The 26,112-nt window shown below is 42.2% G+C and overlaps 1 protein-coding gene across 9 annotated transcripts in view; it reads left to right on the forward strand.

Annotated features, from left to right (window-relative positions):
- The window catches only part of synj1 (synaptojanin 1), a 132,582-nt gene that overhangs the window by 9,348 nt on the left and 97,122 nt on the right, over positions 1-26,112 (forward strand). For all 9 annotated transcript variants that reach the window (XM_055936786.1, XM_055936793.1, XM_055936791.1 and 6 more), the window contains exons 2-7: positions 1,473-1,632; positions 6,914-7,000; positions 11,007-11,274; positions 15,124-15,349; positions 16,098-16,181; positions 25,660-25,721. In XM_055936786.1, coding sequence (XP_055792761.1) covers positions 1,509-1,632; positions 6,914-7,000; positions 11,007-11,274; positions 15,124-15,349; positions 16,098-16,181; positions 25,660-25,721 — 851 coding nt within the window. In that variant the 5' untranslated portion in view covers positions 1,473-1,508. The remainder of the gene's footprint in view (positions 1-1,472; positions 1,633-6,913; positions 7,001-11,006; positions 11,275-15,123; positions 15,350-16,097; positions 16,182-25,659; positions 25,722-26,112) is intronic.

Genomic DNA, 26,112 nt, shown 5'->3' on the forward strand with positions numbered 1-26,112 from the left:
TATATTATTGATCGACTAACTGACTTTTCAAATCACCCAGCCAAGCTATTGGCAGAGTTGACTCCAGGTAAATGTTTCAATGTTTCTTCATCCTGAACCTGCTACCCCAAAATAAGTTCTATATGCACAGTACCAAAACAAAGGATTTAATGATTCTGACTTTTCACAGCAAAATCTGCAGAGCTGGGATGGTTCTATCCCCCCATACACAGTGCATTCAGAAAGTATTCAGACCCCCTTGATTTTTTCCCACGTTTTGTTACGTTACAGCCTTATTCTTAGATGGGTTAAATTGTTTCCCCCCCCCTCATCAGTCTACACACAATACCCCATAATGACAAAGCAAAAAAACAGGTTTTTAGACATTTTTGCACAAAAAAAACCCTGAAATATCATTAGTATTCAGACCCTGTACTTTGTTGAAGAACATTTGGCAGCGCTTACAAAGCAAAGTACAGAGAGATCCTTGATGAAAACCTGGTCCAGACAACGCAGGAGTGGCTTCGGGACAAGTCTTTGAATGTCTTTGAGTGACCCAGCCAGAGCCCGGACTTGAACCCGATCGAACATCTCTGGAGAGACCTGAAAATAGCTGTGCAGCAACGCTCCCCATCCAACCTGACAGAGCTTGAGAGGATCTGCAGAGAAGAATGGGAGAAACTCCCCAAATACAGGTGTACCAAGCTTGTTGAGTCATACCCAGGAAGACTCAAGGCTGTCATCGCTGCCAAAGGTGCTTCAACAAAGTACTGAGTAAACGGTCTGAATACTTATGTAAATGTGATATTTCTGTTCTTTTATATATTTTTTTTATACATTTGCAAAAATTTCTACACCTGTTTTTGCTTTGTCATTATTGGGTGTTGTGTATAGATTGATGAGAGAGGGACAGTTTTAATCAATTTTATAATAATTTAAAATAATGCTGTAACAAAATCTGGAAAAAGTCAAGGGGTATGAATCATCTTCTTTGGACTTTATATGGCGGTTAGCAACCAACTTTAAGGTTCCTTACCACCACCAACTGGATTGGAGTGTGGACCTCAGTTCGTCTTTCAATCACCCACTTGGGTATATGCTCTTAAAAACCAATGAGGAGATGGGAGAGGCGGGACTTGCAGCACGTCAAGCGTCACAAATAGAACAAAGTTCTATTTTAGCGCCTGGCTACGCATAACCTCGCTAGCAGTGTGGGTGCAACGATTGAATAACATGTACGAACACACAGCATGCAGATATGTGTTCTGCAAATGTTTTTTTTGTGGTCCAAATCTGACTCCCGACACTCACACGTACGGTATCTCTCCTGGCGAAACAGGCTAGCTGTCATACGTTTAGCATTCATTACATGTCGGTCGTTTAGCAGACACTCTTATCCGGAGCGACTCAGTCGGTGCATTTTAAAACAACCACATCACAGTTATCATAGGAAGTAAGTGCTGATTTACAGTGTCCTTTTTTTTTTGTTCCAGGTGTGACATCATTGGCAGCCTCATCTTGGATCTAGCATGGCCTTCAGCAAAGGATATCGCATCTACCACAAGTTGGACCCGCCCCCGTACAGCGTCATCGTGGAAACCAGGAACAGAGATGAATGCCTCATGTTCGAGTCGGGCGCCGTCGCCGTGCTATGTAAGACACACGCTGATTGGTTAATGGATTATCACAGATACTTTCGTTTAAAAAAAAAGTTTTTTAAAATATTTTTTTTAAATAAAATGCTTAACTTACATTCCCATCCCCACCTTAAACCATGCTGTGTTTAGATAGATTGACATATTGATTATACGGGAGAATGCCATCAACATGCAGATCATAAGATACACAAAGAGAGCCCCTTATCCCTTCCCTCTATAAATCAGTCCGGCTGCAGTGCAGTGGAAAAACAAGTGAGAAAAACTGGTTGAAATGTTGTCTCTTCAACCAGTTTAGTTGCCTAGCAATGCACCTGAATAGCATTAATAATGTACATTTCTGGGTGGTGCTTAAAAGACATATATGCATCTTAAGCCCTACATACTGAAATTACATTTTTACATCTATTGGTATTTTGGTCCATATAATATTAATATATATTTAAAAAAAAATAAGCATAAAAATGTCACCTCGATGAATATATATTTGCTTTAGTGTATCGGGCTCCTGAGTGGCGCAGCGGTCTAAGGCACTGCATCTCAGTGCTAGAGGCGTCACTACAGATCCTGGTTCGATTCCAGGCTGTATCACAACTGGCTGTGATTGGAAGTCTCATAGGGCGGCGCACAATTGGCCCAGCGTCGTCCGGGTTAGGGTTTGGCCGGGGGTAGGCCGTCATTGTAAATAAGATTTTGTTCTTAACTGACTTGCCTACTTAAATAAAGGTTAAATATTTTTTTATTTAAAAAAGAAAATCAACATTGTAATGAATTTTGACCACTTTAAAATGGACGTCAATCATTTCACGTAATTTAAAAGTACATTTCATAGAGAATGTTACAAACTGGACTATATTTATTAACTTACTTTGAATAGATGTTGATTGGGTTCATGTAGGCGTTTTGTGGTCTTATTTTAGTGTACTGGTCTTTAACTGTCACTTCCTGAAAGTCAGACTCCCACACGCCAACTAATTATCCTCAGCTTCAGAAGCATCTGCATTCACCACAGTTGGTGTGTTCATGCTTGGATATATTCACCACAGTTGGTGTGTTCATGCTTGGTTATATTCACCACAGTTGGTGTGTTCATGATTGGTTATATTCACCTGATAAGGTGTGTTCATGCTTGGTTATATTCACCTGATAAGGTGTGTTCATGATTGGATATATTCACCACAGTTGGTGTGTTCATGCTTGGTTATATTCACCTGATAAGGTGTGTTCATGATTGGATATATTCACCACAGTTGGTGTGTTCATGCTTGGTTATATTCACCACAGTTGGTGTGTTCATGCTTGGTTATATTCTCCAGACATTCCCGGAGGGAATTGTTGATATTTTGTAAATTTTTCTTAGAAAAAAATGCATTTTACGTACATTTTACAGATAGAAAGATGGGGTAAAAAAGTCCTGGAGTGTATTGACAAAATTAAACCAACATATTTAGGCTGACTTTTGTTCAGTGTCCAGAAAGATTTATTCGTGCGATATGCAAATGTGCACATATTTAATGAGATTGCCTAATTGATATATTTTAATAAAGTATTTCAGAACCTTTTGAATAATTCAGTCTATTTACCGTGATATGGATTTTTTTATTTAATATTTATATCGCCCAACTCTGATAGGAGCCATGTTACCATTGTTCTTGTACAGTACAATGCCTTGCAAAAGTATTCACCCCCCTTGGCGTTTTTCCTATTTTGTTGCATTACAACCTGTAATTTAAATTGATTTTTATTTGGATTTCATGTAATGGACATAAACAAAATAGGTTAATTGGTTAAATTGGTTAAGTGAAATAATTGAAAAAAAATTAAAAACAGAAAAGTGGTGCGTGCATATGTATTCACCCCCTTTGCTATGAAGCCCCTAAATAAGATCTGGTGCAACCAATTACCTTCAGAAGACACATTAGTTAGATTGCACACAGGTGGACTATATTTAAGTGTCACATGTTCTATCACATGATCTCAGTATATACAGTTGAAGTCGGAAGTTGACATACACCTTAGCAAAATACATTTAAACTCAGTTTTTCACAATTCCTGACATTTAATCCAAGTAAACAATCCCTGTCTTAGGTCAGTTAGGATCATTACTTTATTTTAAGAATGTGAAATGTCAAGTAAGTCAGGAAGTATGCTTGGGGTCATTGTCCATTTGGAAGACTCATTTGCGACCAAGCTTTAACTTCCTGACTGATGTCTTGAGATGTTGCTTCAATATATCCACATAATTTTCCATCTTCATGATGCCATCTATTTTGTGAAGTGCACCAGTCCCTCCTGCAGCAAAGCACCCCCACAACATGATGCTGCCACCCCCGTGCTTCACAGTTAGGATGGTGTTCTTCGGCTTGCAAGCCTCCCCCTTTTTCCTCCAAACATAACAATGGTCATTATGGCCAAACAGTTCTATTTTTGTTTCATCAGACCAGAGGACATTTCTCCAAACAGTACGATCTTTGTCCCCATGTGCAGTTGCAAACCGTAGTTTGGCTTTTTTATGGTGGTTTTGGAGCAGTGGCTTCTTCCTTGCTGAGCGGCCTTTCAGGTTATGTCGATATAGGACTCGTTTTACTGTGGATATAGATACTTTTGTTTCTGTTTCCTCCAGCATCTTCACAAGGTCCTTTGCTGTTGTTCTGAGATTGATTTGCACTTTTCGCACCAAAGTACGTTCTTCTCTAGGAGACAGAACGCATCTCCTTCCTGAGCGGTATGACGGCTGCGTGATCCCATAGTGTTTATACTTGTGTACTATTGTTTGTAGAGATGAACGTGGTACCTTCAGGCGTTTGGAAATTGCTCCCAAGGAGGAAACAGATTTGTGGAGGTCTACAATTTTTTTTCAGAGGTCTTGGCTGATTTCTTTTGGTTTTCCCATGATGTCAAGCAAAGAGGCACTGAGTTTGAAGGTAGGCCTTGAAATACATTCACAGGTACACCTCCAATTCACTCAAATGATGTCAATTAGCCTATCAGAAGCTTCTAAAGCCATGACATCATTTTCTGGAATTTTCCAAGCTGTTTAAAAGCACAGTCAACTTAGTGTATGTAAACTTCTGACCAACTGGAATTGTGATACAGTGAATTATAAGTGAAATAATCTGTCTGTAAACAATTGTTGGAAAAATGACATGTGTCTTGCACAAATTAGTTGTCCTAACCGACTTGCCAAAACTCTAGTTTGTTAACAAGAAATTTGTGGAGGGGTTGAAAAACGAGTTTTAATGACTCCAACATAAGTGTATGTAAACTTCCGACTTCAACTGTATATACACCGGTTCTGAAAGGCCCCAGAGTCTGCAACACCACTAAGCAAGGGGCACCACCAATCAAGCGGCACTATGAAGACCAAGGAGCTCTCCAAACAGGTCAGGGACAAAGTTGTGGAGAAGTACAGATCAGGGTTGGGTTATAAAAAAATATCCAAAACTTTGAACATCCCACGGAGCACCATTAAAACCAATATTTAATTATTTTTTTGAAAGAATATGCCACCATAACAAACTTGCCAAGAGAGGGCCGCCCACCAAAACCCACGGACCAGACAAGGAGGGCATTAATCAGAGAGGCAACAAAGAGACCAAAGATAACCCTGAAGGAGCTGCAATGCTCCAAAGCAGAGATTGGAGTATCTGTCCATAGGAACACTTTAAGCCATACATTGCACCGAGCTGGGCTTTACGGAAGAGTGGCCAGAAAAAAAGCCATTGCTTAAAGAAAAAAATAAGCAAACACGTTTGGTGTTTGCCAAAAGGCACATGGGATACTCCTCAAACATATGGAAGAAGGTACTCTGGTCAGATGAGACTAAAATTGAACTTTTTGGCCATCGAGGAAAACGTTATGTCTGGCGCAAACCCATCACCTCGAGAACACCAATTTTGCGTTCAGCTGAGTGTACCACCCTTTGTAGCACCTTGCGGTCCGCGGCGGTGGAGTTGCCGTATCAGACCGTGATGTAGCCTGACAGTATGCTCTTGTAGAATACTGTGAGGGTCCTCGGGGACAGGATGAATTTCTTCACCCTCCGGCGGTTGAAGAGGCTTTCACCACGGTGTCCGTGTGGTTTGACCGTTTCAGCTCCTCTGAGATGTGTACTCCCAGGAACTTGGACGTTTTGTACCATCACAACGGCGTCCTCGTTGATGAGGATGGGTGCGTGCCCAGCCTGGTTCCTCCTGAAGTCCATAATGAGCTCCTTTTTGTTTCGCTGACGTTGATGAGATAGGCACTCTGACGGTGTGGTAAACAACCTACCTCGTCCCTGTAGGCACTCTCGTTGTTGTTGATAATCAGGCCTACTACTGTCGTGTCATCAGAAACATGATGATGGAGTTGGAACCTTGTGAGGTGACACAGTCGTGGGTATACAGGGTGTACACGAGGGGAGTGAGGACACACTGTTGTGGTACCACTCTCCATATTTTCAAGCATAGTGGTGGCTGCATCATGTTATGGGTATGCTTGTAATCGTTAATAACTGGAGTTTTTCAGGATAAAAAAGAAACGGAATGGAGCCAAGCACAGGCAAAATCCTAGAGGAAAACCTGGTTCAGTCTGCTTTCCACCAGACACCGGGAGATTAATTCACCTTTCAGCAGGACAATAACCTAAAACACAAGGCCAAACCCTAGAGGAAAACCTGGTTCAGTCTGCATTCCACCAGACACTGGGAGAGGAATTCACCTGTCAGCAGGACAATAACCTAAAACACAAGGTCAAATCTAAACTGGAGTTGCTTACCAAGAAGACATGGAATGTTCCTGAGTGGCCGAGTTACAGTTTTGTCTTAAATCTGTTTGAAATGGTTGTCTAGCGACGATCAATAACCGATTTGACAGAGCTTGAAGAATTTGGGAAAGAATAATGGGCAAATGTTGCACAATCCAGGTGTGAAAAACTCTTAGAGAATTACCCAGAAAGACTCACAGCTGTAGTCGCTGCCAAAGCTGCTTCTAACATGTATTGACTCAGGGGGTTGAATACTTATCTAATCAAGATATATTAGGGTTCTATTTTCCTTTTTTTTAATTATTTTTTTACAAATGTTAAAAATTTCTTACAATTTGACATTAGCGTATTTTGTGTAGATCGTTGACAAAAAATTACAATTAAATCCATTTTAATCCCACTTTTTGACAAAATGTGTAAAAGTCAAGGGATGTGAATACTTTCTCGAAGCACTTGTCAAGTAACTATTTTACGTTACATAATGAGTGTTGTCTTTCGTATAATGATAGTCCTGTCTCTTGTCCATCCGCCAGCGGCAGCAGAGAAGGACGCCATTAAGAACACCTACACCAAGATGATGGACGCCTATGGGATTCTGGGAGTTCTTCGCCTCAACCTGGGTGAGTCACTTGACACCTGGGGGGGGTCTGATTTACTGTAAACACCCTTTTGGATACAGCACCGTATAATCATATAGCCTAGCATGGATCTAATGTTATCCCTGTGAGAAGTATTAGGGGTGGGTGGTATAATGTATTTTACTATACATTGAGTGTACAAAACATTAAGAACAGCTGCTCTTTCCATGACAGACTGACCAGGTGAATCCAGGTGAAAGCTATGATCCCTTATTGATGTCACTTGTTAAATCCACTTCAAATCAGTGTAGATGAAAGGGGAGGAGACGGGTTAAAGAAGGATTTTTAAGCCTCGAGAAAATTGAGACATGGATTGTGTATGTGTGCCATTCAGAGGGTGAATGGGCAAGACTAAATATTGAAGTGTCTTTGAACAGGGGGTTTGGTAGTAGGTGCCAGGTTCACCGGTTTGTGTCAAGAACTGCAACGCTGCTGGGTTTTTCACACTCAACAGTTTCCTCTGTGTATCAAGAATGGTCCACCACCCAAAGGACATCCAGCCAACTTGACACATCAGTGGGAAGCATTGGAGTCTACATGGGCCAGCATCCCTGTGGAAAGGTTTCGACACCTTGTAGAGTCCATGACCCGACGTATTGAGGGGGTTCTGAGGGCAAAAGTAGGTAGTGCCACTCGATATTAGGACATTTTTTAAAATGTTTCTTATACCGGTATTGATGGACGAACCGGTTTGGGTTTTTTCTTTACCTTCTATAACGGTATTTTAATGTTTGGTTTGTTATAAGCAACTCCGGCGCGCGTAATGTCCGTTTTTATAGTTTAATCTGTTTGCGACTTGCAAGTCGTCTCTCCCTATCCTGCAATGCCGCTTCCTGTTCATCAGGAGAGAGCGGTTGTTCGTGTTGCTCGACCGCGGAGCACTTCACTTGCCATTCAGTTTGTGTATTTTTGCAATTTGTGTCTAAAATAAATTGCGTTAGCTGTTAATGCTAAGCGCTAGTTAGCTGGATAGCTAGCTATCTAGATGATCAGTGCTGAGGGGTATACTACAAAGCATTGGCAATGAGTTAGCCAGGTAACTTTGATAAAACAAACAGAAATAACAGTTCATTTTCTGGTTCATTAAAAAAGTTAAACGTAGATCTGTGTGTTTGGTTGTTGAGCCCATTTCAAGCTTCTTCTTTTTTTTTAACAAAAAAGTTATTTCAGAATATTCAGACAAGTTAGCTGGCTAACTCCTTGATCTTGCTTCGTAGTTTACTCCTCTGGTGTAGGTCTAGGTCAGCATGTTTGGGAAAAATCTTCTAAATCCGAGAGGAATAGGTGAAGCATGAATATGTTAGCTAGCTAGCTGTTTATGGTTAGGTACATTCGTACAACGATTGTGCGTTTGTTAAATCATCACCCGTTTGGCAAAGTAGGCTGTGATTCGATGATAAATTAACAGGCACCGCATTGGACGCAGGACAAACTAGATAACCTAGTAATATCATCAACCATGTGTAGTTAACTAGTGATTATGATTGATTGATTTTTATAAGATAAGTTTAATGCTAGCTATCTCCTTTCCGCACTCGCGTAACAGGTGGTCAGCCTGCCACGCAGTTTCCTCGCGAAATGCAATGTAATCGGGCCATAATCGGCGTCCAGAAATGACGATTACCGATTTGATATGAAAACTTGAAATCGGCCCTAATTAATCGTCCGACCTCTAATTCAAGGTGCTGCCCACTATATTCAAACTATTGAACAATCATTACATTTCAATGATTTCAACAGTTCACCACTATAACTGGATGTTTTGTCCATATCATGCAGCCCTGAGTGGCACAGTGTGGAAAGGATAACAAAGAAAGTGCAGGAAATGCAGACATTTTTATGAAAATGCTGAAAATTGTTTAGTTGAACGGTATAAAACAATCAGAATGTAGAAATACCTATTTGAAATCACTTATGTTTGCGTTTTCCACTCTAGGGTCATGAACTTCTCATAAAACATATTTAGACATTTTGTATTGTTAATAAATATAAAATACCGCCATAACGTCAAAATGTGATATGACATCTTGGCCATATCGCCCAGCCCAATGAAGCATGGTTGATCACATGGTTGATCACATGGTTGATCACATGGTAAATGCAGAACATTCTTCCTAGTTGTAATCAATGCCATTACAAAGGGTTGTGAGGAGCCTGTAGTCTATAGTAAATCCTGTCTGTTGAACTGTAGGGTGGTGAGGAGCCTGTAGTCTATAGTAAATCCTGTCTGTTGAACTGTAGGGTGGTGAGGAGCCTGTAGTCTATAGTAAATCCTGTCTGTTGAACTGTAGGGTTGTGAGGAGCCTGTAGTCTATAGTAAATCCTGCCTGTTGAACTGTAGGGTTGTGAGAAGCCTGTAGTCTATAGTAAATCCTGCCTGTTGAACTGTAGGGTTGTGAGAAGCCTGTAGTCTATAGTAAATCCTGTCTGTTGAACTGTAGGGTTGTGAGGAGCCTGTAGTCTATAGTAAATCCTGCCTGTTGAACTGTAGGGTTGTGAGGAGCCTGTAGTCTATAGTAAATCCTGTCTGTTGAACTGTAGGGTTGTGAGGAGCCTGTAGTCTATAGTAAATCCTGCCTGTTGAACTGTAGGGTGGTGAGGAGCCTGTAGTCTATAGTAAATCCTGCCTGTTGAACTGTAGGGTTGTGAGAAGCCTGTAGTCTATAGTAAATCCTGCCTGTTGAACTGTAGGGTTGTGAGGAGCCTGTAGTCTATAGTAAATCCTGCCTGTTGAACTGTAGGGTTGTGAGAAGCCTGTAGTCTATAGTAAATCCTGCCTGTTGAACTGTAGGGTTGTGAGAAGCCTGTAGTCTATAGTAAATCCTGCCTGTTGAACTGTAGGGTGGTGAGGAGCCTGTAGTCTATAGTAAATCCTGCCTGTTGAACTGTAGGGTTGTGAGAAGCCTGTAGTCTATAGTAAATCCTGTCTGTTGAACTGTAGGGTTGTGAGAAGCCTGTAGTCTATAGTAAATCCTGCCTGTTGAACTGTAGGGTGGTGAGGAGCCTGTAGTCTATAGTAAATCCTGCCTGTTGAACTGTAGGGTGGTGAGGAGCCTGTAGTCTATAGTAAATCCTGCCTGTTGAACTGTAGGGTTGTGAGAAGCCTGTAGTCTATAGTAAATCCTGCCTGTTGAACTGTAGGGTTGTGAGGAGCCTGTAGTCTATAGTAAATCCTGCCTGTTGAACTGTAGGGTTGTGAGAAGCCTGTAGTCTATAGTAAATCCTGCCTGTTGAACTGTAGGGTTGTGAGGAGCCTGTAGTCTATAGTAAATCCTGTCTGTTTCTCTGTCTCCTGCCCTCTGCTTGATATTGAAGGCCTGCCTGTTATGATAACATGGTAGGAAGCTACGCTTTAAACAGATTAAAGCCAGTTTTACAGATCAGATCACGTTGATATAACACTACCTGTTTACTGACTCTGAAGGAAGGAAGGAAGGAAAACAGCTCAGTTAACCCTCTACTGGTAATGACAGTATGATGGCATGGGGTTTAACACACTGTTCTTCCTCTCCCTCTATCTCTTCTCATCCTATCGTCTCTATCTTTCCCTCCTGCTATTTCCATCTCCCCACTATCTTCTTCTATTCCTCCTTTTCTCTGTCTTATCATTCAACACCCTCTCCTCCTCTTCATCTCCACTCCTTCTCCCTCTCCTCTTCCTCCACATTCTCCACTCCCTCTCTTCCTCGTCCTCTCTCCCTCCTTGTCTCCTCTCCTGCTCTCTCTCCTATCTTCCTCCTCGTCTCCCTCTCTCATCTCTTCCTCCTCTTCCTTGTCTCCTCTTCCTTTTCTCCTCTTCCTTTTCCTCCTCCTCATCTCCTTTTCCCTCTTTCCTCTCTTCCTCTCTCCTCTCATCGTCTCCACTCCTTCTCCCGCTCTTCCTCCTCCTCCTTTCCTCAACTCTCCTCTCATTCTCTCCTCTCCATCCTCCCCTCCCGCCTCTCCTCCATCTCCTTTTCTGTCTCCCCCCCCTCCTCCCTCTCTCCAGGTGATTCCATGCTCCACAGCTTGGTGGTAGCAGCAGGCTGTAGCTCCGTAGGGAAGGTGCAAGACTCTGAGGTGTTCCGGGTCACGTCTACAGAGTTTGTTTCTCTGAAGAACGACCCGAGTGACGAGGACCGCATCGCTGATGTCAGGAAAGTCCTGAACTCTGGGAACTTTTATTTCGCTTGGTCTTCTAGCGGCATCAGCATGGACCTCAGCCTCAACGCCCACCGCCGGATCAAGGAGGACACCACAGACAACCGCTTCTTCTGGTGGGGAGTGGAATACATATTATATATATATATACTAACCTCTTCTTCTAGTGGGGAGTGGGACACATATTATATATAGTAACCTCTTCTGGTGGGGAGTGGAACACATATTATATATACTAACCTCTTCTTCTAGTGGGGAGTGGAACACATATTATATATACTAACCTCTTCTTCTAGTGGGGAGTGGAACACATATTATATATACTAACCTCTTCTGGTGGGGAGTGGAACACATATTATATATACTAACCTCTTCTGGTGGGGAGTGGAACACATATTATATATACTAACCTCTTCTTCTAGTGGGGAGTGGAACACATATTATATATACTAACCTCTTCTTCTAGTGGGGAGTGGAACACATATTATATATACTAACCTCTTCTTCTAGTGGGGAGTGGAACACATATTATATATACTAACCTCTTCTTCTAGTGGGGAGTGGAACACATATTATATATACTAACCTCTTCTTCTAGTGGGGAGTGGAACACATATTATATATACTAACCTCTTCTTCTAGTGGGGAGTGGAACACATATTATATATACTAACCTCTTCTTCTAGTGGGGAGTGGAACACATATTATATATACTAACCTCTTCTTCTAGTGGGGAGTGGAACACATATTATATATACTAACCTCCTCTTCTAGTGGGGAGTGGAACACATATTATATATACTAACCTCTTCTGGTGGGGAGTGGAACACATATTATATATACTAACCTCTTCTTCTAGTGGGGAGTGGAACACATATTATATATACTAACCTCTTCTGGTGGGGAGTGGAACACATATTATATATACTAACCTCTTCTTCTAGTGGCGAGTGGAACACATATTATATACACTAACCTCTTCTAGTGGGGACAATACATTTTTATACTCACAATATTAAAGTGATTCAGAAAAGTGTTTCGCTGAAAGTGATTGAGTATGATGTCTTACTAGGCCATACCTAGTCCTTACCTTGTCTACCTTACCTGGTCTACCTAGTCCTTACCTGGTCCACCGAGTCCTTACCAGGTCTACCTAGTCCTTACCTGGTCTACCTAGTCCTTACCTGGTCTACCTTACCTGGTCTACCTTACCCAGTCTACCTAGTCCTTACCCGGTCTACCAAGTCCTTACCCGGTCTACCTAGTCCTTACCCGGTCTACCTAGTCCTTACCCGGTCTACCTAGTCCTTACCCGGTCTACCTAGTCCTTACCTGGTCTGCCTAGTCCTAACCTGGTCTACCGAGTCCTTACCTAGTCCTTATCTGGTTCTACCTAGTCCTAAACTAGCTCCTACCTAGTCCTTATCTGGTCCTACCTAGTCCTAACCTAGCTCCTACCTAGTCCTTATCTGGTCCTTACCTAGTCCTAACCTAGGTCCTACCTAGTCCTTATCTGGTCCTACCTAGTCCTTACCTAGTCCTAACCTAGGTCCTACCTAGTCCTTATCTGGTGCTACCTAGTCCTAACCTAGTTCCTACCTAGTCCTAACCTAGTCCTTATCTGGTCCTACCTAGTCCTTATCTGGTCCTACCTAGTCCTTATCTGGTCCTACCTAGTCCTAACCTAGTCCTAACCTAGGTCCTTATCTGGTCCTACCTAGTCCTAACCTTGGTCATACCTAGTCCTAACCTAGTTCCTACCTCGTCCTTATCTGGTCCTACCTAGTCCTAACCAAGGTCCTACCTAGTCCTAATCTAGGTCATACCTAGTCCTAACCTAGGTCCTACCTAATCCTAATCTATGTCATACCTAATCCTAACCTAGGTCCTACCTAGTCCTAATCTAGGTCCTACATAGTCCTAACCTAGGTCCTACCTAGTCCTAACCAATCCTAACCTAGTCCTAACCTAGTTCCTACCTAGTCCTAACTTAGGTCCCAACCTAGTCCTAACCAGTCCTAACCTAGTTCTTACCTAGTCCTAACCTAATTCCTACCTAGTCCTAACCTAGTCCTAACCTAGTTCCTACCTAGTCCTAACCTACTTCCTACCTAGACCTAACCCAATTCCTACCTAGACCTAACCCAATTCCTACCTAGTCCTAACCTAGTTCCTACCTAGTCCTAACCTAGTTCCTACCTAGACCTAACCTAGTTCCTACCTAGTCCAAACCTAGTTCCTACCTAGTCCTAACCTAGTCCTAACCTAGTCCTAACCTAGTCCTAACCTAGTTCCTACCTAGTCCTAACCTAGTCCTAACCTAGTCCTAACCTAGTCCTAACCTAGTTCCTACCTAGTCCTAACCTAGTCCTAACCTAGTCCTAACCTAGTTCCTACCTAGACCTAACCTAAGTCCTGCCTAGACCTAACCTAAGTCCTACCTAGACCTAACCTAAGTCCTACCTAGACCTAACCTAAGTCCTACCTAGACCTAACCTAAGTCCTACCTAGACCTAACCTAAGTCCTACCTAGTCCTAACCTAAGTCCTACCTAGTCCTAACCTAGTCCTAACCTAGTTCCTACCTAGTCCTAACCTAGTTCCTACCTAGTCCTAACCTAAGTCCTACCTAGTCCTACCTAGTCCTAACCTAGTCCTAACCTAGTTCCTACCTAGTCCTAACCTAAGTCCTACCTAGACCTAACCTAAGTCCTACCTAGTCCTAACCTAGTCCTAACCTAGTTCCTACCTAGTCCTAACCTAGTTCCTACCTAGACCTAACCTAGTTCCTACCTAGTCCTAACCTAGTTCCTACCTAGTCCTAACCTAGTTCCTACCTAGTCCTAACCTAAGTCCTACCTAGACCTAACCTAAGTCCTACCTAGACCTAACCTAAGTCCTACCTAGTCCTAACCTAGTTCCTACCTAGTCCTAACCTAGTTCCTACCTAGTCCTTACCTAAGTCCTACCTAGTCCTTACCTAAGTCCTACCTAGTCCTTACCTAAGTCCTACCTAGTCCTAACCTAAGTCCTACCTAGTCCTACCTAGTCCTAACCTAGGTCCTACCTAGTCCTAACCTAGTCCTAACCTAGTTCCTACCTAGTCCTAACCTAAGTCCTACCTAGTCCTAACCTAGTTCCTACCTAGTCCTAACCTAGTCTTAACCTAGACCTAACCTAGGTCCTACCTAGTCTCGTCTTGCTGCTGCTACTACTTTCAGATGAATGCACTGACTGGATGAGAGCATCTGTTCAATCACTAAAATGTAAACCTCAATACAAATGATTTATCGTATTATTGTACCATACATCATATTGTACCTCATAATCCTAGCAACAAATGTCAGTTGAATGCATTGTTGTACAACTGACTATGTATCCCCTTTCATATTGTACCTCATTATCCTAATGCTCATATTGCACCTCATTATCCGAAAGCTCATTTTGCACCTCATTATCCTAAAGCTCATATTGCACCCCATTATCCTAAAGCTCATATTGCACCTCATTATCCTAAAGCTCATTTTGCACCTCATTATCCTGAAGCTCATTTTGCACCTCATTATCCTCAAGCTCATTTTGCGCCTCATTATCCTCAAGCTCATATTGCACCTCATTATCCTAAAGCTCATATTGCACCTCATTATCCGAAAGCTCATTTTGCACCTCATTATCCCAAAGCTCATTTTGTACCTCATTATCCCAAAGCTCATTTTGCACCTCATTATCATAAAGCTCATATTGTACCTCATTATCCTACAGCTCATATTGCACCTCATTATCCTAAGCCTCATTTTGCGCCTCATTATCCTAATGTTCATATTGCACCTCATTATCCTAAAGCTAATTTTGCACCTCATGCCGTCTCATATTGTGGCTGATCTGGTGGTGTTGTGCTTAGTGCATCATGGCTCTTATGACACGCACCTGTATGTTGAGGTTGACGTGTCTCTCGTCTCCCCCTAGGAACCAGTCCCTTCACCTTCACCTAAAGCACTACGGTGTGAACTGTGATGACTGGTTGTTGAGGTTGATGTGTGGCGGGGTGGAGATCAGGACGATCTACGCAGGTCACAAACAGGCCAAGGCCTGCGTCATCTCCCGCCTCAGCTCAGAGAGGGCCGGGACGCGTTTCAACGTCCGAGGGGCCAACGATGACGGACAGGTGGCCAACTTCGTAGAGACTGAACAGGTAGGTCTGGAGGGAGAGGGAAGGAGGTGACATTAGACCGGTGGGCTACTTTTACATAAACACTGTCATAAAAATGTTTGTTTTATACACATTTCAAATGTAATAATCTATTGTAGCAATGTCACATAGTTTTCTAAAGGGTTTGTAATTATCTAAAAAGGTATACTCTCCCAATTAATCGAATACTAACTTCCGTTCTGATATTTAATTAATCGTTCCCGTCTGTAATATCAACATTAACACTGTCCTATGTATTCATATTTGATTTTATACCAACCTTAATCACAACAGTTACAGAAGGGAATAACAAACGTTTTTCTCGGCACTGTGGCTGTCCTCTACTCCAGCCTATCCACACTAGTGTCTGAGTCTGTGCGTCCATGCATATCTATTTGACTATTGTATGAGGTGGCAGGTAGCCTAGTGGTTAGAGCTTTGGGCCAGTAACTGAAAGGTTGCTTGTTGCTGGAAAGGTTGCTGGATCGAATCCCCGAGCTGTCGTTCTGCCCCTGAACAAGGCAGTTAACCCCCTGTTCCGAGGCCGTCATTGTAAATAAGAATTTGTTCTTAACTGACTCGCCTAATTAAATAAAGGTTAAAAAATGTAAAATAAATAAATGTATGGGTGTGTATGTCGGAGGGCCTGGGAGATGACTGAAGTATTGTTCTCCTTCTGTCTTCTTCTTCTCCTTCTGTCTTCTTCTTCTATCTTCTTCTTCCTTCTTCTTCTGTCTTCTTCTGTCTGCAGGTGATCTTCCTGGATGACCAGGTGTCTTCCTTCATCCAGATCCGTGGTTCCATTCCTCTGTTCTGGGAGCAACCAGGAATACAGGTAAGACGATGGGTCGGCACCTGACAATAATATGGAAGCTGTAAATATTTACTTCAATAGGATCGCGTACTCAAACTATATACACTACCAGTCAACAGTTTGGACACACTTAATCATTCAAGGGTTTTTCTTTATTTTTTACATTGTAGAATAATAGTGAAGACATCAAAACTATGAAATAACACATATGGAATCATGTAGTAACCAAAAAAGTGTTAACCTCTCTAGGGGGTGTGGGACGCTACCGTCCCACCTGGCCAACATCCGGTGAAGTTGCAGAGCGCCAAATTCAATAAACACTGTAAATATTTAACTTTCATGAAATCACAAGTGTAATACATCAAAATAAAGCTTAACTTGTTGTTAATCCAGCCGTTGTGTCAGATTTCAAAAAGGCTTTACGGCGAAAGCAAACCATGCCATTAACAACAATCTGAGGACAGCGCTCAGCACACAAAACATTACATACAGTTACCAGCCAAGTAGATAAGTCATGAAAGTCAGAAATAGCAATAAAATGAATCACTTACCTTTGATGATCTTCGTATGGTTGCACTCACAAGACTCCCAGTTACACAATAAATGTTTGTTTTGTTCGATTAAGTCCCTCTTTATATCCAAAAACCTACATTTTGTTGGCGCGTTTTGTTCAGTACTCCAATGGCTCAATTGCGGTCACAACAGGCAGATAATCAAGCCTTAGGTTGTTTTTAGCCGAAATAATCGATAATATTTAAACCGGACAATAGCGTCGTCAATATAAAAGAAAAACAAGAAAGGCGCGCGCAGGAAACAGCTCTGGGGACATCCCACTATCCACTCACTCAAAGTTGTCATTCTCCCTAATTTTTCAGAATAAAAGCCTGAAACAATGTCTTAAGACTGTTCACAACTAGTGGAAGCCATAGGGAACGGAATCTGGCTCCTATCCCTTTAAATGGTGGATAGGCTTTCATTGGAAAAACAGCCATATCAAAATAATGGCACTTCCTAATTGGATTTTCCTCAGGTTTTCGAATGCCATTTCAGGTCTGTTATACTCACAGACATTATTTTTATTTTCTACAAATGATATGCATATCCTAGCTTCTGGGCCTGAGTAGCAGGCAGTTTACTTTGGGCACGCTTTTCATCCGGAGGTGAAAACAGTGCCCCCTACCCTAGTGAGGTTAAACAAACAAAATATATTTTAGATTCTTCAAAGTAGCCACTTTTTGCCTTAATGACAGCTTTGCACACTCTTGTTATTCTCTCAACCAGCTTCACCTGGAATACTTTTTCAACAGCCTTGAAGGAGTTCCCACATTCTGAGCACTTGTTGGCTGCTTTTCCTTCACTCTGCGGTCCAACTCAACCCAAACCATCTCAACTGGGTTGAGGTCGGGTGATTGTGGAGGCCAGGTCATCTGATGCAGCACTCCATCACTCCTTCTTGGCCAAATAGCCTTTACACAGCCTGGTGTGTTGCGTCATTGTCCTGTTGAAAAACAAATTATAGTCCCACTAAGCGCAAACCAGATGGTATGGCGTATTGCTGCAGAATGCTGTGGTAGCCATGCTGGTTAAGTGTGCCTTGAATTCTAAATAAATCACAGACAGTGTCACCAGCTAAGCACCATCACACCACCTCCTCCATGCTTCACGGTGGGAACCACACATGTGGAGATCATCCGTTCACCTACTCTGCGTCTCACAGAGACATGGCGGTTAAAACCAAAGATTTCTAATTTGGAGAATGACTATTGCTTGTGTTTCTTGGCCCAAGCAAGTCTCTTCTTATTATTGGTGTCCTTTAGTATAGGTTTCTTTGCAGCGGAAGGCCAGCATCCTAGAGTCGCCTCTTTACTGTTGACGTTGAGACTGGTGTTTTGCGGGTACTATTTAATGAAGCTGCCAGTTGAGAACTTGTGAGGCGTCTGTTTCTCAAACTAGACACTCTAATGTTCTTGTCTTCTTGCTCAGTTGTGCACCGGGGCCTCCCACTCCTCTTTCTATTCTGGTTAGAGCCAGTTTGCGCTGTTCTGTGAAGGGAGTAGTACACAGCGTTGTACGAGATCTTCAGTTTCTTGTCAATTTCTCGCGTGGAATAGCCTTCATTTCTCAGAACAAGAATAGATTGACGAGTTTCAGAAGGAAGTTATTTGTTTCTGGCCATTTTGAGCCTGTATTCGAACCCACAAATGCTGATGCTCCGAATACTCAACTAGTCTAAAGAAGGCCAGTTTTGTTGCTTCTTTAATCAGAACAACAGTTTTCAACTGTGCTAACATAATTGCAGAAGGGTTTTCTAATGATCAATTAGCCTTTTAAAATGATAAACTTGGACTAGCTAACACAATGTGCCATTGGAACACAGGAGTGATGGTTGCTGATAATGGGCCTCTTGACGTCTATGTAGATATTCCATTAAAAACCAGCCGTTTCCAGCTACAATAGTCATTTACAACATTAACCATGTCTACACTGTATTTCTGATCAATTTGATGTTATTTTAATGGACAAAAAACATGTTTTTCTTTTAAAAACAAGGACATTTCGAAGTGACCCCAAACTTTTGAACGGTAGTGTATATATTTTAACATTGGGCTGGCTGATCCTTTTCTAGAATATACACACAGTGGCCAGTTTATTAGATACACCCATCTAGTACCATGTCGGACCCACATTTGCCTCCAGAACAGACGGAATTCTTCGGGGCATGGAACCGTTGCTCAATTGGTATCAAGGAACCTAACGTGTGCCAGGAAAACATTCCCCACACCATTACACCACCGCCACCAGCCCGTACTGCTGACAACAGACAGGATGGGGCCATGGACTCATGCTGCCTATGCCAAATCGTTACTCTGCCATCAGCATGACGCAACATGTCATTTTTCAGTGTTGGTAATCACGTGTCCACTGGAGCCACTTCTTGTTTTTAGCTGATAGGAGTTTTTAGCTGTGGTCGTCTGATGCAATACCCCATGTGTTGTGGGTTCCAAAATGCTGTTCTGTTCACAACTGGTGTACTGGTACTGCGCTGTTATTGGCCTGTTTCTGGCCCTGCCTGTCAGCTTGCACGATTCTTGCCATTCTCCTTCGACCTCTCGTTAACAAGCTGCTTTTGTGAGTCACTGCGTGGATGGAAACCAACATGGCAGAGAGCTGTTCCGCTAATACCATCCGTCACTGAAAGTTACAGAGCCTTCAGAAAGTATTCACACCCTTGGACTTTTCCCACATTTTATTGTGTTACAGCCTTGAATTTAAAATGGATTCTATTAGATTTTGTGTCAGTGGCCTACAGACAATACCCCATAAGGTCAAAGTAGAATTATGTTTTGACACATTTTTACAAATGATTTAAAAATGAAAATATAAAATGTTTTAAGTCGATAAGTATACAAACCCTTTGTTATGGCAAAACCTAAATAAAATCAGGAGTAAAAATGTATTTAATAGTAAAATCACTGTGCCTCGAGGGAGCCCCCAGTCAAGCTAATGAGCAGTCATAAGGACTGCAACATTCTAAAAGTCTAATTAATCCGTTTTATATATGTTATCGCGATTTTTTTTTAAATGATCATTTGGTTATGTTTATGACGGTCTAAGGTAACATTCAAATTTTATTTTAAATAACACAATAGAATTTTCAATAGTTTGTTACAATTTTTTTTTTTTTTTTTTTTTTTTTTACAGTTTTGACATTAATCTATGACAAGACCTGAAAATGGTTGTCTAGCAATGATCAACAACCAATTTGACAGAGTTTGAAGAATTTTGAAAAGAATAATGGGCAAATGTTGCACAATCCAGGTGTGAAAAGCTCTTAGAGACTTACCCAGAAAGACTCACAGCTGTAATCGCTGCCAAAGGTGCTTCTGCAAGTATAGACTCGGGTGTGAATACTTATGTAAATTAGGTATTTCTGTATTTCATTTTCAATAAATGTGCAAGTACTGTGACGTCCTTATGGAGTACTGTGACGTCCTTATGGAGTATTGTGACATCATTATGGATTATTGTGACGTCCTTATGAAGTATTGTGACATCATTATGGAGTATTGTGCCGTCCTATGGAGTATCGTGACGTCCGTATGAAGTATTGTGACGTCATTATGGAGTATTGTGTGACGATAGGGTCGTGAGAAAATGTATTTAATCCGTTTTGAATTCAGGCTGTAACACAACAAAATGTGGAAAAAGTCCAGGGGTCTGAACACTTTCTGAAGGGACTGTGTGTGAGGAGGAGACTGGAGGAGTTTGACAACTTCTTCTGTGGTAGATGAGTCACACATGGAGACAACTTCTTCTATGGTAGACAAGCCATATAGAGAGACAGCTTCTTCCATGGTTGACAAGCCATACAGAGAGACAACTTCTTCTATGGTAGACAAGTCATACATGACAATGAATGGACACAGAGGAGTTGTCTGATTTAAAAACAGGCTGAACCACCAGGCTACCGGAAGAGGCTTTGGTAGTAATCCCATCCATCAGCTGTCTCTCTGGCAATTTAGCCAGGGGACAAGGTTACTTTGGTAGTAAGTTGTAAGTAGCCTTGTCCGAGCCAGAACGGCCCACAGGGCAGGAGCCTATCTTCTGTTTCTGTATGGTGAGGCAGCTTGATGTAACAATACACCCCCTGGACAGGACATTAGTCTATCTCCTGTTTCTGTAGTGAGGCAGCTTGATGTACAGTACACCCCCTGGACAGGACATTAGTCTATCTCCTGTTTCTGTAGTGAGGCAGCTTGATGTACAGTACACCCCCTGGACAGGACACTAGTCTATCTCCTGTTTCTGTAGTGAGGCAGCTTGATGTACCAGTACTCCTCCTGGACAGGACACTAGTCTATCTCCTGTTTCTGTAGTGAGGCAGCTTGATGTACAGTACACCCCCTGGACAGGTTTCTAGTAGCAGTTAAACACAAGTCCCAGTGAAGACTCCAGCAGCATGGCTGTGCAGTAAACCATGGCAGTATAGACTCCAGCAGCATGGCTGTGCAGTAAACCATGGCAGTAAAGACTCCAGCAGCATGGCTGTGCAGTAAACCATGGCAGTATAGACTCCAGCAGCATGGCTGTGCAGTAAACCATGGCAGTAAAGACTCCAGCAGCATGGCTGTGCAGTAAACCATGGCAGTATAGACTCCAGTAAGCATGGCTGTGTGGTAACTATAGTTACTAGGCCTATAGAATGTAACAGTAACCTCTGTGTAACACATTATTAATTATTTAAGACCTCTAGCCTCCCTAGAAGCGTGCTTATTGGCTGATTGACTGAAGAGGCTCTTCTCAATAGGTTGTCCAGGTGTTCCATCTATTCTCTGTTGTTTTCTCACCGTCAAACCTTCTCCTTCAACGGCCAAACGTTGAATTCTGCAACTGTCTAAAAAAAAAAACAACAACACTATTTTGCTCAAAACATATATATATATTTGTTACCCTTAAGTGTGTGTTTTGTGTTTTGAAAAATATTGTTTTTCAACAGGAAGGTAATACCTAGAGTGGGACTTTTAATAAGCACTGTGAGGACAGGACAGGACAGGGAGAGGGTGACGAAATGCCAGCCCAGGCTAGCTGCATGACTGAAATTATGGGTGGTAATAAATAACACCAAAAAACAGTCATATGTTCAGGTACACCTACCTGAAGCAAAGGGGAGAGTGAAAGATAGCGTTGATTTGACGGAGAAGGCTGAGGGGGTGAGGGGGAAACAGGCTAAGGCCTGTAGTGGGGGAAGGCAGAGCCTCAAGGAGCATTCTGCCAGGGTGTGTGTGTGTGTGTGTGTGTGTGTGTGTGTGTGTGTGTGTGTGTGTGTGTGTGTGTGTGTGTGTGTGTGTGTGTGTGTGTGTGTGTGTGTGTGTGTGTGTGTGTGTGTGTGTGTGTGTGTGTGTGTGTGTGTGTGTGTGTGTGTGTGTGTACTTAGCTGCGTCTGTGACTCACTCAGTGTGACTCAGTCTGTGCAAGAAATGAGAGAAGGAACGAGAGGCCAGTAATGGAAAGGTAGAAACGGACAGATGGACAGATTGAGACAGATGGACAGATTGAGACGGAGCCAGAGAGATAGCATGCGGATTCTGACAGACACCAGGGCAATAGAGGACTGCATCCTACCCCTGTTTAGGACACGCCAGTCCCTCTCTGTCTGTGACAGACACCAGGACAATAGAGGACTGCATCCTACCCCTGTTTAGGACACGCCAGTCCCTCTCTGTCTGTGACAGACACCAGGGCAATAGAGGACTGCATCCTACCCCTGTTTAGGACACGCCAGTCCCTCTCTGTCTGTGACAGACACCAGGACAATAGAGGACTGCATCCTACCCCTGTTTAGGACACGCCAGTCCCTCTCTGTCTGTGACAGACACCAGGGCAATAGAGGACTGCATCCTACCCCTGTTTAGGACACGCCAGTCCCTCTCTGTCTGTGACAGACACCAGGGCAATAGAGGACTGCATCCTCCCCCTGTTTAGGACACGCCAGTCCCTCTCTGTCTGTGACAGACACCCAGGCTGAAATGGCTGAAATATTCCCTATATAGTGCACTACTTTAGAACTGAGCCCTATGCCACCATATTCCCTATATAGTGCACTACTTTAGACCAGAGTCCTATGGCACCCTATTCCCTATATAGTGCACTACTTTAGACCAGAGCCCTATGCCACCCTATTCCCTATATAGTACACTGCTAGCATCTGTTACTAAACCAATAACTAGCCAGCTAATATTGTTGCACTCGCTAAGTCTAGGGGTCTTAGACCTAGTTAACTGGTCTGTAACCTGACTAAAGATGTGTATCTACAGTGTATATACAGTACCAATCAAACAGTCTGGACACACGCACTCATTCAAGGGTTTTTCTTTATTTTTTACATTGTAGAATAATAGTGAAGACATCAAAACCTATGAAATAACACATATGGAATCATGTAGTAACCAAAAAAGTGTTAAACAATTTAAAATATGATTTTTATATTTGAGAATTTTCGAAGTTGCCACTCTTTGCTTTGATTAACAGCTTTGCACACTCTTGGCATCCTCTCAACCAGCTGGAATGCTTTTCCATGAATACCCCATAGACCAAATTATACGTGCTCATCGCAGAGGCAGAAGGACGGGTGTAATGATTCTGGATGGCCAGATTGCTAGAAAAAATGACAAGCAGCAGCCATGTGGGGAATCGTAGGTGGCTTGTTTCGGCTCGTTTGATCTTGTTCTAGATACCATGTCTTGTTTTTTATGTTGTTTTGACAAGAGGTTGACCTATTAGGATTTTTTTCAACGCCGATACCGATTATTGGAGGACCAGAAAAAGCCGATACCGATTAATCGGCAGTTTTTTTCCCTTTTATATATATATTTTTTTATATTATTTTGTAATAATGACAATTACAACAATACTGAATGAACAATGAACCCTTTTATTTTAACTTAATATAATACATAAATAAAATCTATTTAGTCTCAAATAAATAATGAAACATGTTCAATTTGGTTTAAATAATGCAAAAACACAGTGTTGGAGAAGAAAGTAAAAGTGCATTATGTGCCATGTAAGAAAGCTAACGTTTAAGTTCCTTGCTCAGAACATGAGAACATATGAAAGCTGGTGGTTCAATATTCCCTATTAAGAAGTTTTAGGTTGTAGTTATTATAGGAATTATAGGACTATTTCTCTCTATACCATTTGTATTTCACATACCTTTGACTATTGGATGTTCTTATAGGCACTATAGTGTTGCCAGCCTAATCTTGGGAGTTGACAGGCTTGAGTCATAAACAGCGCTGTGAATCAAACATTGCTAAGAGCTGCTGGCAAACGCAGGAAAGTGCTGTTTGAATGAATGCTTACGAGTCTGCTGCTGCGTACCACCGCTCAGTCAGACTGCTCTATCAAATATCAAATCATAGACTTCATTATAATATAATAAACACACAGAAATACCAGCCTTTGGTCATTAATATGGTCAAATCCGGAAACTATCATTTAGAAAAACAAAACGTTTATTCTTTCAGTGAAATACAGAACCGTTCCGTATTTTATCGAACGGGTGGCATCCCTAAGTTTAAATATTGCTGTTACATTGCACAACCTTCAATGTTATGTCATAATTATGTAAAATTCTATCAAATGAATGATTGTCTTTGTTAGGAAGTGACACAGTTCGCAACGAGCCAGGCGGCCCAAACTGCTGCATATACCCTGACTCTGCTTGCACTGAACGCAAGAGAATTGACACAATTTCCCTAGTTAATATTGCCTGCTCACATGCGTTTATTTTAACTAAATATGCAGGTTTAAAAAATATATATACTTCTGTGTATTTATTTTAAGAAAGGCATTGACGTTTACGGTTAGGTACATTCGTGGAACGAATGTGCTTTTTTTGAGAATGCGCTTTTGTTAAATCATCACCCGTTTGGCGAAGTTGAATTAGGCTGTGATTCGAGGATAAATTAACAGGCACCGCATTGATTATATGCAACGCAGGACACGCTAGTTAACCTAGTAATATCATCAACCATGTGTAGTTAACTAGTGATTATGATTGATTGATTTTTATAAGATAAGTTTAATGCTAGCTAGCAACTTACCTTGGTTCATTGCAGCCACAAGGTTCCTTTTGACGCTACACTCGCGTAACAGGTGGTCAGCCTGCCACGCAGTTTACTCGTGGATTGCAATTTAATCGGCCATAATCGGTGTCCGAAAAGGCCGATTTTACCAATTGTTAAGAAAATTTGAAATCGACCCTAGTCCACCTCTAGTTTTGAGTCATGTCACATCTATGCTAACATGGCTAAAATTCTCTAGCTAGACAACCAACGACTGTAACGATGTATTTGAGAGACAAGTGGTCATTTTGCAAATGTATTTATGTTTTTAATTCGTTTTGGAGTCTAATATAATAGTTGAGGTAAAGTTTTAGTCTCCCAAACAGGTTTGTTAATTATTTTAATTCAGTGTACTGAATAGTACATTTTTTCTTCATGATTTAGTTTTTGTTTACTATAATAACCTTGGTGTGTTCATTTGACTCCCTAGTAACGGGTGTATCTGGGTACTACAGAGGATAACCACATGACCCTGCTGTCTTTCTCTCTCTCGCCCTCTTTCTCTCTCCCTGTCTCTCTCCCTGTCTCTCTCCCTGTCTCTCTCCCTGTCTCTCTCCCTCTGTCTCTCTCCCTCTTTCTCGCCCTCTTTCTCACCCTCTTTCTCTCTCCCTGTCTCTCTCCCTGTCTCTCTCCCTCTTTCTCTCCCTGTCTCTCGCCCTCTTTCTCTCTCCCTCTTTCTCTCCCTGTCTCTCGCCCTCTTTCTCACCCTCTTTCTCTCCCTGTCTCTCGCCCTGTCTCTCGCCCGGTCTCTCTACCTGTCTCTCTCCCTCTTTCTCTCTCCCTCTTTCTCTCCCTCTTTCTCTCCCTGTCTCTCTCCCTCTTTCTCTCTCCCTGTCTCTCTCCCTGTCTCTCTCCCTGTCTCTCTCCTAAAGGTGGGCTCTCATCGTGTCAAGCTCTCCAGAGGGTACGAGGCCAACGCACCGGCTTTTGAGAGGTAATTAGTTTCCCCTCGGTCTGTTAGCTGTGTAAACCTTACAGTAGTGTGACGAGATGAGAGGAGACACAGCCCTTCCTCCGGATGATGTGCCTCATACTGAAGCAGTTGGTTAAAAGGAAAGTTCTGGGCCACCAGATAAGACTGGACACTGGGTGCATCCCAAATGGCATCCTATTATCCTTATATAGTCCACTACTTTGGACCAGAGTCCTACTGGGGATAGTGCACTACTTTGGACCAGAGTCATACTGGGGATAGTGCACTACTTTGGACCAGAGTCATACTGGGGATAGTTCACTACTTTGGACCAGAGTCATATTGGGGATAGTGTACTACTTTGGACCAGAGTCATACTGGGGATAGTCCACTACTTTGTACCAGAGTCCTA

This window comes from Salvelinus fontinalis, chromosome 10, assembly GCF_029448725.1.
Source record: "Salvelinus fontinalis isolate EN_2023a chromosome 10, ASM2944872v1, whole genome shotgun sequence".
Classification (NCBI taxonomy): domain Eukaryota; kingdom Metazoa; phylum Chordata; class Actinopteri; order Salmoniformes; family Salmonidae; genus Salvelinus; species Salvelinus fontinalis.